The sequence below is a fragment of the Budorcas taxicolor genome, chromosome 4 (assembly GCF_023091745.1).
Source record: "Budorcas taxicolor isolate Tak-1 chromosome 4, Takin1.1, whole genome shotgun sequence".
Taxonomy (NCBI): Eukaryota; Metazoa; Chordata; class Mammalia; order Artiodactyla; family Bovidae; genus Budorcas; species Budorcas taxicolor.
This window is the reverse complement of record NC_068913.1, coordinates 11,478,241-11,492,708: the sequence shown is the minus strand read 5'-3', so window position 1 is coordinate 11,492,708 and position 14,468 is coordinate 11,478,241. Positions and strand designations below refer to the sequence as shown.

General features: G+C 36.2%; 1 protein-coding gene across 1 annotated transcript in view; it reads left to right on the top strand.

Moving 5' to 3' along the window:
- Positions 1 to 5,742: 5,742 nt before the first annotated feature.
- Positions 5,743 to 14,468, top strand: part of KRIT1 (KRIT1 ankyrin repeat containing) — a 33,012-nt gene continuing 24,286 nt past the window's right edge. The window contains exons 1-7 of the mRNA XM_052638637.1: positions 5,743 to 5,844; positions 6,963 to 7,122; positions 10,882 to 10,974; positions 12,126 to 12,255; positions 12,890 to 13,133; positions 13,313 to 13,428; positions 13,641 to 13,784. Of these exons, the coding sequence (XP_052494597.1) occupies positions 5,743 to 5,844; positions 6,963 to 7,122; positions 10,882 to 10,974; positions 12,126 to 12,255; positions 12,890 to 13,133; positions 13,313 to 13,428; positions 13,641 to 13,784 (989 nt within the window). The remainder of the gene's footprint in view (positions 5,845 to 6,962; positions 7,123 to 10,881; positions 10,975 to 12,125; positions 12,256 to 12,889; positions 13,134 to 13,312; positions 13,429 to 13,640; positions 13,785 to 14,468) is intronic.

Here is a 14,468-nt window from a genome sequence, read left to right as displayed (position 1 = left end):
CCAGACTCCAACGAGAGAGACGGAGAGGTGGGAGGCCGAACTGTCTACATCCAGGCAAGGACTTCATTTCTTATAAGTAGTTACAGAGAAGCCAAAGACACTTTTTGGGTGGCATCTCGGTGCCAAGAGGCGTGCCCGCCCTCTTCTGGTAATGGGCGCTGATGGGTGGTGGTGGCCGAGGAAAAACCTAGGAAGTGTTTACTTTTGTCACTTCAGGAGAAGCGATTGACAGCAGCTCGTCCCTCCTCTCTGTCCTTCTCTGCATCTTTTAAGGCTTTTGGCTGTCTTTCTTTGCTTGTTTCTCCGTGGTGTTTTTAGCTTTCATCTAGCTGACCTGACTCCGGATTTCACCTCCATTCCCATCTCACTCATGGAGAGGTTTTTAAAGTATCTCACTCATGGAGAGGTTTTTAAAGTTCAGTTTCCTTGCCGGTGCTTCCTTCAGCATCATGTCTTAACTGTTTTGATGTCCTTATTTATTTGGGAGAAAATGTCAAAAGCTCGAAAATGTTTTCATAACAACAGAAAATCAAATATTTTATGGTCTTTTAGACTTAATCCCATGTTAGTGTATTGGTTATTTTTCCCTTCGAACTGGGTTGTGGAACCACAGTAGCCCTTGATATAAAGTATATTTGGATATACTACGGATGAAATCATGCTCCCCCAAATTACCTCCTTAAATATACCTGATGTGCACTGTAGGAATTCATTAGTTCCTTCTCTGTTAGTCAGATTTAGTATAATTGCCTTCAAAAGTTATTTGAAGATTATTACATATCTTACAGAATAGAATGTGACTTAACAGAAAGAAAGTACTTGAAAATTACCAGTGATGCTTTTTGATATTACCTAAAAAGTTGGCTTAAAGCTCAACATTGAGAAAACGAAGATCATGGCATCTGGTCCCATCACTTCATGGGAAATAGATGGGGAAGCAGTGGAGACAGTGTCAGACTTTATTTTGAGGGGCTCCAAAATCACTGCAGATGGTGACTGCAGCCATGAAATTAAAAGACACTTACTCCCTGGAAGGAAAGTTATGACCAACCTAGATAGCATATTCGAAAGCAGAGACATTACTTTGCCAACAAAGGTCCGTCTAGTCAAGGCTCTGATTTTTCCAGTAGTCATGTATGGATGTGAGAGTTGGACTGTGAAGAAAGCTGAGCGCCGAAGAATTGATGCTTTTGAACTGTGGTGCTGGAGAAGACTTGAGAGTCCCTTGGACTGCAAGGAGATCCAACCAGTCCATTCTAAAGGAGATCAGTCCTGGGTGTTCTTTGGAAGGAATGATGCTAAAGCTGAAACTCTGAAAAAGACTCTGATGCTGGGAGGGATTGGGGGCAGGAGGAGAAGGGGACGACAGGGGATGAGATGGCTGGATGGCATCACGGACTCGATGGACATGAGTCTGAGTGAACTCCGGGAGTTGGTGATGGACAGGGAGGCCTGGTTGCTACGATTCATGGGGTCGCAGAGAACCGGACACGACTGAGCGACTGAACTGAACTGAACTGAATGTTTGGTAGAACTGGTTGAAAGGACAGGAACAGAGCAAACTAGAAATAGCACCAATGAATGTCTTCTATTTTGCTTTATTATTATTTCCTCTCTTTTTATTACTGTAAGCCAATTTGAGTGGCAAAGGGATGAAATTTTTTGGTCAGCCTATCCTTGGAGGGAAATTCTTACTGACATTTAGTTGCCATCTCTCGTCTCTAATGCTGTAATGCTTTAAAATATAAATCGTTTAATGAGAGTAGAGGAGTGACCGGTAACTTAGCTACTCTGCCTCGGTTTTTTCTTCTGTAAAATGGAGATAACAATAATAATACCTACGTCGTCAGGTTTGGGGAAGAATAAAATGACTTAATGCATGTAAAGCCCTTAGCACAGTATCTAGGATGTATCATTGTAAGTGGTGGTAATTATTCATATTGTTTTAAAAAGTTGAGAAACTTTGCTTAAGGATGGAGGAGAGGGAATCAGGAACATCCTACAGAGCCCTAAGATAATGTTCCATTTTTTTCGTTTTTAATTCATAAAGTACACTTTCTGATCATTGTTGCTAATTTATGTTAGCATGTACTTTGCAAACTGGTAAATCATCTTGTCTGGAGTAGGAAATGGCAACCCACTCCAGTATTCTTGCCTGGAGAAGCCCATGGACAGAGGAGCCTGACGGGCTACAATCAGTGGGGCCTCAGAGTCCGACAGGACTGAGCAGCTGCACACACAAGTCATCTTGTCAGTTTTGACTTCTGGTAACTAAATTTACAATACCTATATTCATGTACTGAATCTTCTCTTTTTCTGCACTGCAAAAATACTTTGAAAGTTTGTCCATCTGGGGGATTCTGTGGCAGTCCAGTGGTTAATTCAGATTGTGCATTCATTGCCTAGGTCCCAGTTTCAATCCCTAGTCAGGGAACTAACATAGTGCACGTCTTGTGGCATGGCCTAAATAAATTTATTTCATTAAATTTGGCCATCTGTACTCTATATAGTAAACGTTTGTTATTAACAACATTATTGGCAGTTTGTTCAACAGGACCTGCCCCATGAGGACTACATGGCATCTGTTCACCCCATTTTTCACCCAGTCATAGTGACAAGAAATGCCCATATGTTTTCAAATGATCCCTGGTAGGTATCACGGCCAAATGAGAACCTCTTCACTTATTTGTAAGGCATCATTAGTCAGGCAACACAGTATCACTTATACCTAAGCATTTCCCAAAATAGAATGATTTGTGAACAAAATGCCTCATTCTTCCTATTCTTAGTCACTTGAAGGCTTATCTAAAATTCACTCTAAACACATTACAAACTAGTTATACCTTTTTTCTGTTATTTTTAGCTCAAATTACTTTCTTTGAATCCTTTTGCCTGTGATTCTGCCTTAGCATTTTTGTCTTCAAATACTAGTAGCCTTTGTTCTTTTCCTAACTTAAGCCTTTGTTTTCTTCTTTCATGTCACTGGAAGTATGTATATTTCAAATATTCATTTCTTTTTATTGTATCACATTTGATTATCTTTTAAAAATTCAGTGTCCTGTGCAATACTAAATATTCTAGATAAGTAAGAAGTACTAGGAAATAAAGCACTTTGCCAGTAGATTTTTTTCGTAACATGAAGTGACCAGCAGTTTAATTAATTAGCTTTAAAGCGTGTTTAGAAAACTAAGAATTACTTGATTTCTCATTTTAGATGCTTAATGGAAAAAGGGTTTCTGTAATTGTGCCATATATGTTATACAGTGTCCTTTTTTTGGGGACTGTCAGTATTCAAAGAGGCAGGCATACATTTTAAAACTTATTAGGTTTTATATCTTGAAGTCATTGTTAATCTGAGGTGAAACTAAGTGCTAAATTGAAATTCTGAGAAGAAAAAAGTCTCATCTTTTTTACTAATAGGAAGTTCTGTTGCATGAGGTGGGTTTTAAGATGGTCTTATGAAAAAACTGAACTGAAAAAAAAATCCCACAAGGTATAGAGTGAGCATGCATGTCTTCAAAACTTTTCACAAAATGAAATGTCCCAAATCTAATGTTTTATTGTAATTTCTCTGTTATCTATAGTTTGTCTGGATCTAAATTAGTGAAAATTTTTATAACCTAAAAATTTTTATAATTTATAAATCTTATAATTTAAAGTTTTATTAAATAATTTATAGATTAAAATAATTTAACATTTTTGTACAATAATTTTCATTTTAAAAAATTGTAGTTAGTGTTTACTTAAAATGTCAAAAGTTACTGAATTTTAAAAGCATTCTTTTTAGGGAAATTTTCTAGTTTTAAGGCAGTGGAAAGGAGTAAATTAAAGATTTTTTGTTATTATGTAAAGAAGTGAATTAAAGATTTTAAAATGACTTTATTTTGCAGTTGAGAAAACAATAAAGTCCTCTATCTCCTCTCAGATGACATTCGAAACCTTTCTTGAAAATGAGCTCTTTTTTTCTGAGAGTTTGAGCAAATAAGGAAATTATTAAATATAAACAGATCATTTTAATGCCTAATGGACTTTTTAAAAAACTGAAGAAGGTTCATCTTACCATGGCCAGGAAAGCAACTCCTTGCTTGATGTTCTTCTCAAAATTTACTGGCTTATAAATGAGAGGGAAATTTTTAATAAAATATATTCAGTGCAAAGAGATGTATTTTAGTCTGTGTGTGCAGTCGCTCAGTCGTGTCTGACTCTTTGCATCCCCATGAACTGTCGCCCACCATGGGTATTCTCCAGGCAAGAATACTGGAGTGGATTGCCATGCCCTCCTCCATGGGATCTTCCCAACTCGGGGATGGAACCCAGGTTTCCTGCATCGGAAGTGGATTCTTTACCATCTGAGCCACTGGGGAAACCCATGAAAAAGAAAAATTAGTCCACCCATGAAAAGAAAACTTTATAAGAGCACTTAATGAGGAGATGGGACTATTGAACAGCCAAGAAAGTGCTTGAGCTTTAATTACTTGTTGGAAATTGCCCAGTGGAGACTTAAAATTAGTCTGGGGGAAAAGTGTGCATATGTATATGTATGTGTGTGTGTGTGTGTGTGTGTGTGTATTTGCTTCCAAGCATATATATACATACATATATATACATATATATGTTTGGAAGCAAATTTTTAAATTATCTACAGAATTGATAATGGAAGTGAAGAACATTTGTAAGTCGATATCAGAAAGCTTTTATCAACTGATTTAATGTTTTTGTGTCTGTGATAGGCATCTCCAAAGAAAATTATAAACTATCCTTTCAGTTCAGTTCAGTTGTGTCCGACTCTTTGAGACCCCATGAATCGCAGCACACTAGGCCTCCCTGTCCATCTCCAACTCCCAGAGTCCACCCAAACCCATGTCCGAGTCGGTGATGCCATCTAGCCATCTCATCCTCTGTCGTCCCCTTCTCCTCCTGCCCCCAATCCCTCCCAGCATCAGGGTCTTTTCCAGTGAGTAAACTCTTCGCATGAGGTGGCCAAAGTATTGGAGTTTCAGCTTCAGCATCACTCCTTCCAATGAACACCCAGGACTGATCTCCTTTAGGATGGACTGGTTGGATCTCCTTGCAGTCCAAGGGACTCTCAAGAGTCTTCTCCAACACCACAGTTCAAAAGCATCAATTCTTCGGTGCTCAGCTTTCTTCACAGTCCATCTCTCACATCCATACATAACCACTGGAAAAACCATAGCCTTGACTAGATGGACCTTTGTTGGCAAAGTCATGTCTCTGCTTTTCAATATGCTATCTAGGTTGGTCATAAACTATCTTTTAGTTTATCAAAATTCTTTATAAATATTCTAGAAAGAATGTCAATGGCAGCTACCTATTTCTAGCTTCCAAACTTAACAATATGACATTCACTTTTGGAATTTATGGATACTATTCTGAATCACTATTTCAAGGCATTTTACTTAGTGTTTATAAGACATTTTATAATTGTATCACCTTTTTTACAGGTCCAAAGGCAGATTCTTAATTAAGAATCTGTTAAGACCTATGAAAGTATATATCCCTATTAAAAAAAAAAGTCTACCTTTAATAGGAAAGGAAACAAAGACTACAAGGTATCTTAAATTATGCGTAGAGGTTTACTAGTGGTGAGATGTGATCAATCACCTCTGAGTTGCTTTTTATATAGTACGTATTTCTAAGACAGAAAAACCAACATTTTGTTAATTGTTCTCATGATTATGTCTCCTTTAATCTTTCAAGGGATTTCTTTGTTTTTATAAAGCAATGGGAAATCCAGAAAACATAGAGGATGCATACGTTGCTGTTATTCGGCCGAAGAATGCTGCCAGTCTCAATTCTCGGGAATACAGAGCTAAGTCATATGAAGTAAGCACAGCTGACTAACATTTGATTTTCTACCAGTGAATGTCATTCTCCATTATCATTTTCATTCACAGTTAAAGTCTTACCATAGCCTGTAAATTCTTATTGATAACCTAGATATTGACAAGCTAGAATTTATGATTGTAGAGCTCTTCCCATCACCATGTCTTTTTTTTCTGCTGCATGTATTTTGACAGTTTTTTCTATTCATTGATATGGATAAATTCTTAGATAGTAAAAGTTACTTATTTGAGTTTTGCATATATAATTTATGAGAGTTTGGTTTTTACTAGAGTTTCTGGAATGGCTTGCAAAAAAAATTGCAAAATTCCAGTCTAAATTTTATTCATGGTTATTTTTCAAAACTCTGTTTTTAACAGTTCATTAAAAAATATCTTTACCTTTAATTGTTTTAGGCAATTAAGTTACTTCTCTGAAGTCTTGAGTACATTATTAGTATTAATAAACATGACTGAGACTCAAAAAAAGAAAAGCCCAAAGCAGATTTCTATCTTTACTATGCAGCAGATTCCAGCATCATAAAATACTTCTAGTCTAATCTAATTTCAATTAACTTCTCTGTACGCATGCATAGCCGCTCAGTCCTGTCCAACTCTTTGTGACCCCATGGGCTGGTGACCCCATGGGCTGTAGACCACCAGGCTTCTCTGTCCATGGGATATCCCAGGAAAGAATACTGGATGGGTTTGCCATTCTCTTCTCCAGGGGATCTTCCCGACCCGGGGACTGAACCTGCATCTCTGGGTGTTCTGCTTTAATTGCCTTTTTAAGGTCAGTTATCTGAAACCTATTAAAGGATATTGCAAGGATTCTGAGGAGGCTACCATTCAGCAGTGCTGTGGCTTACTGGTTCTCAGTCCTGGCTACACTTTAAATCACCTGGGGAAGTTTAAAACTTCCAGTACCACGACCTCACTCCTCTGACATTCCGATTTACTAGGTCTGAGATGAAGCTGCACATTGATACTGTTCTGAAAGGGTTCGTGTTATTCTAATATGCAGCTAGGCTGAAAGAATGGTTAAGAAAGATGGCTGGCTATATTTTAGGGCAAGTAAATTTTATTTTAAACATTCTCTTAATGTTGTTTTTCTCATCCAAGATTTTGTTGCATGAAGTTCCCATTGAAGGACAGAAAAAAAAGAGAAAGAAGGTTTTGTTGGAAACTAAACTTCAAGGTAACAGTGAAATAACACAAGGCATATTGGATTATGTAGTAGAAACCACCAAACCAATTTCTCCTGCAAACCAGGGTATCAGAGGTAAGAAATTTTTCTCTTTAACACAATTGGTTTTAAATGCTTGTGAACGAAGACATTTTAAAAAATATATTAACGTCAGTTTCTTTTTATGTTCCTTTTCATTGAAAAACTTTTGGAAAAGACTCAAAATTTCTGGGTTTTTTTTAAAGGTGGAACCAAACTCCCTTCAAGAAGTTCCTTGACTATAATGCTTTTTAAGTTTAAAAATATTTTTAAAATATTTGAATAGTTTTAAGTAAAAAAAAAAACTGAAAAATATTTTTGCAGTTTCTTTTTTTTTAATTGGAGTATAGTTGCTTTACAATGTTGTGTTAGTTTCTGCTGTACAGCAAAGTAAATTAGTTATGTATACACATAAACCCCCTCTTTGTTTGATTTCCTTCCCATTTCGGTTACTTCAGAGCACTGAGTAGAGTTCCCTGTGCTATGCGGTTGGTTCTCATTAGTTGCCTGTTTTATACATAGTAGGGTATATATACGTCAGTCCCAGTGTCTGAATCCATCCCACCCTCCCCTTCTTCCATTTATATCCATACGTTTGTTCTCTATCTCTGTGTCTCTATTTCTGCTTTGCGAAGAAGTTCATCTGTGACATTTTTCTAGATTTTATATATACGCCTTAATATATAATATTTTTCTCTCTCTGACTTACTTCACTCTGTGTGACTGTCTCTAGGTCCATCCATATCTCTGCATATGGCACAGTTTTGTTGCTTTTTATGGCTGAGTAATATTCCATTGTATGTACGTACCACGTCTTTGCTCATTCCTCTGCTGATGGATTTTTAGGTTGCTTCCATGTCTTGGCTATTGTAAATGGTGCTGCATTGAACATTAGGAAGCATATATCTTTTTGAATTATGGCTTTCTCCAGATATATGCCCAGGAGTGGGATTGCTGGATCATATGGCAGTTCTAGAAAAATATTTCAATTGTGTTAATGATTTTGTTCAAGAAAGAGAGGAAGCCAAAGTGGCTTGAAAACTAAGAAGAAAACACAAGTTATTTTTGTTAGAAGTATATTTCCCTAGATAAGAATCTTTGAACTACTATTTTTATTTCTCTACTCCAGGACACAGAAAACTATAAACCTCTCTCCATAACTAAGTAGCAGTTAAGATTCTGTGTATTAGAGCAAGTCATAGAAATTACCAGGTAGCAGAGGTTTTCTTCCCATTTGGTCACAAGAAAATCATTTTCAAAGAGCCAATTGAACTGTAGAAATATTCACTCTGAAAAGTTCAGGCCCCATTTACAATATAAGATAATCTATAGCTTATGAAACTGATTAAATATCAATGATCAATTTTATCAGCCTGTGCCTCACAAGAAGCAGATAGCAGTTAGAAGTTCTAGAAATTATATATCTCTGTCCAGAATTCAGGCATTATAATTAAAAAGGTAAAGCTAATTTCAGTCAGACAACTGTTGAAAGCAGTTGTTGGTAGTGAAATAAAACGTACCTCTCTGTGCCTAAAGTTTTGTTTTTTTACAGCTTATTCAGTTTTTTTTTTTCTGTTTGTTCATCTTTATAGAGGATAGTTATATAATCCATCTCTTTTCAGTAAAGAGACTATTTTTGTTGTAAAGGTAAGGCTGAGTCATGTCATTTGTTTTGTTGGTTATTTAGGATACTTGTTCCCTAGAGATAAGCTGAACTAAGCCTGTTTCATAACTTCTGAAGGTACCATTTACCATATTTTACCTCCCCAACAGGTAACCTCCTCAATAGGGCCTGAAGAGTTTTTGCAGCTCTGACCATTGTAACTGGAGATTATAAGAAGTTCCTGCATAAACTTACAGGTCTTTTATACACATTCTGAGTCCCACAAAGAGAATCCCCTTTCCCTGATTATCAGATTGACTTTTTAAATAAAGTGATATAGAAGTTGATCTTAGCTGAAAAAGGGGACTATCCCTGTGGGTGATCGAAAGGCTCCTTTGGATGCCACAAATTTGTCAGCTTTTTCTACCTGTCTTAGACTTCTCTTAGTAATTTGTATTACTATTACTAAATTGTTTTAGTTATCAGAATCTATTCTGAGATCAAATTACTGAGACAAAGTCTGAGCCCAAATCACGTATTTGAGCTGAGATAGAAAAGTCATAATTTGCTGTCAATTAGCGAAACTCTAACACTTGGTTCATTCACCAAGAAAGGGGATATATGTGATACCAGTGTGAACAAAAATGTCCCCTGGGACGGAGAACTGGGTCGTTTCTCTTAGAAGTTACGAGTGGATAGGCACCCTGAAATATGTCTAGCACAATTATGTCTTGTATACTTAGACGGTAGAATGTGCTAATAAATTTTCAGGCAGCTTTTAATAAGAGAAATGAAAATAAAGAAGTTTTTAACTAAACAGTAAAAATAATGAACCATACCATACCTGACTATCCTATTCAATTGAGTTTTTCTAAAAGTGTGAAATACTTTTATAGAGAATATGATTTCTTACATAAGCATCACATGAAAATTACAAACGACTTTATAACTGCAGTAGTTTGGTCTTTTTGTGCAATGCTATACGTAGTTTACAAAGCACTGCTACAATTACTTATCCATGAAATTCTTAAATTGATCCTGTGAGCTGGTATACGGTCATTTTCACATCTGTAAAATGGAAATGCAGACATAGGCACCTAGAAAAATCATATTCCCATTTGTGGAGGACTTAGGACTAGAACAATTTCCCAACTTGTAGTCAGTGCTTTTCTCCTCCCCCGACCCCCCCACCACACCCCCTCACCTGAAATAGATCTCATAGTTGCATATGAAATTGGCAAAGTAGTCAGTTTGGATCAGAACTAGGTTTAGGGAAGCTACAAGGCAGGAAAGATTAAGTGGAACAAGACCTCAAACCAGACAAAAGTAATATTACCTCTGAAATTTATTAGAATGTTTTTCTTTATTTAACACTTGCATTTTGTATAAGTGTCAATTTTGTAGAAAATTGTTTGGCGGCTGTAATAATAATGGGCCATAATAATTACAAATATTCACACTAGCATTTTGTGAGTGAATGAAGCTGTTTGAACACTTGTAGTATCTACTTGTCCACAGATGGCATCCAGCCAGGCATTCCTACCTGGGTGGAGAACAAGGTTCTGTTTCTGGGGGTGGGGAGGTTGGAAGGGTTGATAAAAAACATGACAAAGATAGCCAGAAAATGAAAGGTTTCAGAGTGAAAAACTTTTGGTTATTATTTATTGCCCCCTTGCTGCAAATCAGGAATAACAGACTAAGAATGATGGTTAAAATTCAGAACAATAATTTATAGCCCAATCAGATGTTAATAAAGCCTGAAATTGAGGATGGAGGTTGAATATTAAATGAAGGGCTACTAAACTTTAAAACTCTGTAATTTATATATACTACCCTTCTTGGCCAGCTGAGACTTTAGTGAACTTCTCACCATCTACGTCCCAGCAGAATGAAGACATACATGTCTCTTCACCTTGCAGGATACTCTGCGGCTCAGCTGCTCTGTCAGCCCTTAGTGGGATGGGTCTCCTTGCTCTGTATGGGGAGCTTCTCTCCTAATGAGTCAGAACCAGGGATTTGTTGTTAATTGCCTACAGAATGATGTACATTATTATCAGAATTACCAGTTTTTATTAGTGCATAGAATAAAATTGACTTTTTATATTTCAGTTCCTCTTAATACTGCCTTTAAAATATTTTTCTTAACTCTGAAGGTAATTTATAAGATTTTAAAAGGCCCATTATTTTTATCTTCACTGACTTAAAATGACTAGGAAAACGAGTGGTCCTGATGAAGACATTTCCTCTGGATGGGGAGAAGGTGGGCAGAGAAGCGGCATTATTTATTGTTCCATCAGTTGTTAAAGGTAAAGCCTTGAGTTTCGTCTTGTGAATCTTGGTGTACCTTAGGTACTAAGCTAAAGTCTATGGTGGAACTTAGGAATTTGGAGTCATAGTTACTATTGCAATACTGTTGTAAAAATCATATTTTTAATATAATGGAAGATGGAGAAATTTGTTACTTAATGACATTTTGATTCCCAAGTAATATTCAGGCTTCTGGACTAATCATAAAGTTTTTGTTTCTGTTTTTAAAAGTAGAATAAAGAAGTGAGGAAGGAAGCTATAATAAAAACAAAAAGTTTTCAGATTATAATGAGGGATTTTTCAGACTGTGCTATATAAATAGAATAGAAATTAAAATGTATGCATTTTGGAAAACTAACAGATTATCATCAGAACCTATCTTGTGTTTGGGATAAGAAAGTGTCAGTAATAGTTTTAAAATACTCCACCCAATAATAATGGTAATATTTAAAGAACTTAGATCTAATGTGAAAATTTAATTTGAGCTTTGACAAGGAATTCATCCTATTATCCTGGAAAAATAGAAAAAATAATCAGCTTCAGTCAGACCTGCAGTCTACTAATTTTTTGTTATGGGCAAACCACTTCTTTAAGCCTCACCTCTTTATCTATAAGATAGGTATCTGCTCCTGCTTGATTCATTGTGCTGGAAGAATCCAGTGAGGTATTAGATGTAAAAATCACTTTGGAATCTGTAGAGTACTGGCCTCATGTAAGGTAGTAATCATACTGACGATACATTAATGGCCCAATGTGGGCATCTCATCAGACTGCTGCTACACAGTACTTAACATATGTTTTATTAGCCAGCTCTGCCATTCCAGATTTCTTTCTCCCAGCCATACTTAGGTTAAATAGTTCAGCATTTTACATGATATTGGAAATCTTATTATTAATCAGAATTTTACAACATTGTTGAGCAAGAGAAAGGGGAAACCATTTCTGTAGTCCTACAAGATTCTAAATCCTGCATTCACTCAGTTGGACAAGGTCACAGAGCTGGCCAGCCCTTGAATCCAAGTCTTCTAATTACAAGTCTAGAAAAACTTATACTTATCAATTTTTTAAACATACTGTATATGTTTAAATAAAAAACACGCAGTTGTAAGCCTTTTATATGATGGCATAAATCTTCATTTTTCTTTTTCAGATAATACTAAATATACTTATACTCCAGGATGCCCAATTTTTTACTGCTTACAAGATATTATGCGAGTCTGTAGTGAATCCAGCACTCACTTTGCTACACTTACAGCAAGAATGTTAATAGCCTTGGATAAGTAAGAACTGCCATTAAAAATATTTTTTAATAAATCAAATACATATTCATAATAGAAATTAGCTTTGTGAGATAGAAATACTTTATGGATGAAAATAATAAAATTTATAATATATATATTATGAAATGGTAAGTTTTTGAAGTATAATATAAAAATTTTAAACCCCAAAGATAAGATTGTCCTGATTTGTTTGCAGCATGTTAGTTTTATTCTTCGAAAGTGACAAAGATTGCCCTGGCTTAAGAATTAAGATTCCTTAGTTATAAAACAAGATTTATTATTGATTTACCCTTATTAGTAAACAAGTCATTTAACCTGTCATGCCTTTGTCCTGTAACAGTAGGTCTAATGTCACCTACATCTCAGTGGTTTAAATTTTAAAGTGCTTCATGTTTCTGAAATGGTTTTAATTATTTAGTGTTATATACATTTTTTTGTTATATGTATTAAAAAAAAATAGTTTGCTGTATCCAGTAATAAAACTTTTATTTACAGTAAGTTAAATACTTAACTAACACTAATTAAAATTATAAAAATCTGAATGTAGTATTAGAAAGAGTTAGACAGTAGTTTACTTTTTTCATCTTTACTTTAGAACAAATACTTCTACTGCCTCTTCTTTCTATTTTGCCAGGTGGCTAGATGAACGTCACACACAGTCTCACTTTATTCCAGCCTTATTCCGACCTTCTCCTCTTGAGCGGATAAAAACTAATGTTATAAACCCTGCATATGCTACTGAATCAGGTCAGGCAGAAAACTCACTACATATGGGCTACAGTGCACTAGAAATAAAGAGTAAAATGTTAGCCCTAGAGAAAGCAGATACCTGCATTTACAACCCTTTGTTTGGATCAGATCTTCAGTATACAAACCGGGTAAGAATTTTGGCTTTTATTTCAAAAGATATTTCATTTCAAAATATAATTTATTTTTCCTGAGACAAATGCATATATTAGTAATTGTAAACACTGAGATGACATCCTCACTTAGCTCTGCTTTTATACTTAAGGTCATAAAGCTCTTAAACAGCTTTTGTTATGTTTTCCCTTTCTAGGTAGATAAAGTGGTAATAAATCCATACTTTGGTCTGGGAGCTCCGGACTACTCAAAAATCCAAATCCCCAAACAGGAGCAATGGCAGAGGAGCAGGAGCAGTGTCACTGAAGACAAGTACGACTCCGGTTTCACTTCACTTTGCCTTTAATAGCCTATATGCTAATGTTAAACAATTGGTTTAAATGATATATGCAAATAGTATGCAGTGTAATCACTGCGTAAATGATTCAGTTTACAGTGATGTGTAGCTTTCATAGATGTGTCATATTTGTTTCAGAACAATTTGAATTTCAACAGTGTTGTTTTTGTTTGTTTTTCATGATTAGGGAACGACAGTGGGTAGACGATTTTCCTCTCCATCGAAGTGCCTGTGAAGGAGATTCCGAATTATTAAACCGACTTCTCAATGAAAGATTTTCAGTCAACCAATTAGATAGTGACCACTGGGCACCCATTCATTATGCATGCTGGTAAACAGATTACTTATTCTTTTCTTTTTAGAAAGAATGAATCTTTAGTTATTAATGTTAGTATTTCTTTTCAAAGCTGTTCTCATTCCAGCCACTTTTTCTTCCACCATGTTTGTCTGCCTTCTGAGCTTTCTCTGTAGGAATCTTTGATTACTATGCGTGTGCCACAGCATCTGCCCCATTTGAAAAGTATCATTAATGTTCTCAGGCATTTCTTAGTCATGAAGTAGGATGCTACTGCTAAGTCGCTTCAGTCGTGTCCGACTCTGTGCAAACCCCATAGACGGCAGCCCACCAGGCTCCCTCGTCCCTGGGATTCTCCAGGCAAGAACACTGGAGTGGGTTGCCATTTCCTTCTCCAATGCATGAAAGTGAAAAGTGAAAGTGAAGTTGCTCAGTGTTGTCTCACTCTGTGTGACCCCGTGGACTGCAGCCCACCAGGCTCCTCCGCCCATGGGATTTTCCAGGCAAGAGTACTGGAGTGGGGTGCCATTGCCTTCCCCACATGAAGTAGGATAGCTAATGACAAACAAGTGCCACTGCATAGCAGTTGGTCCCTTATTCACCCTTGCAATGTCTATTGTTTTGTACTGGTGTTGTATTGTGTTTGCTCATCCTTATTATAAAATTTACGTGTGTTAGCTACATATGACTTGACCTGCATCGTGTTAGAAAAGTATTCTT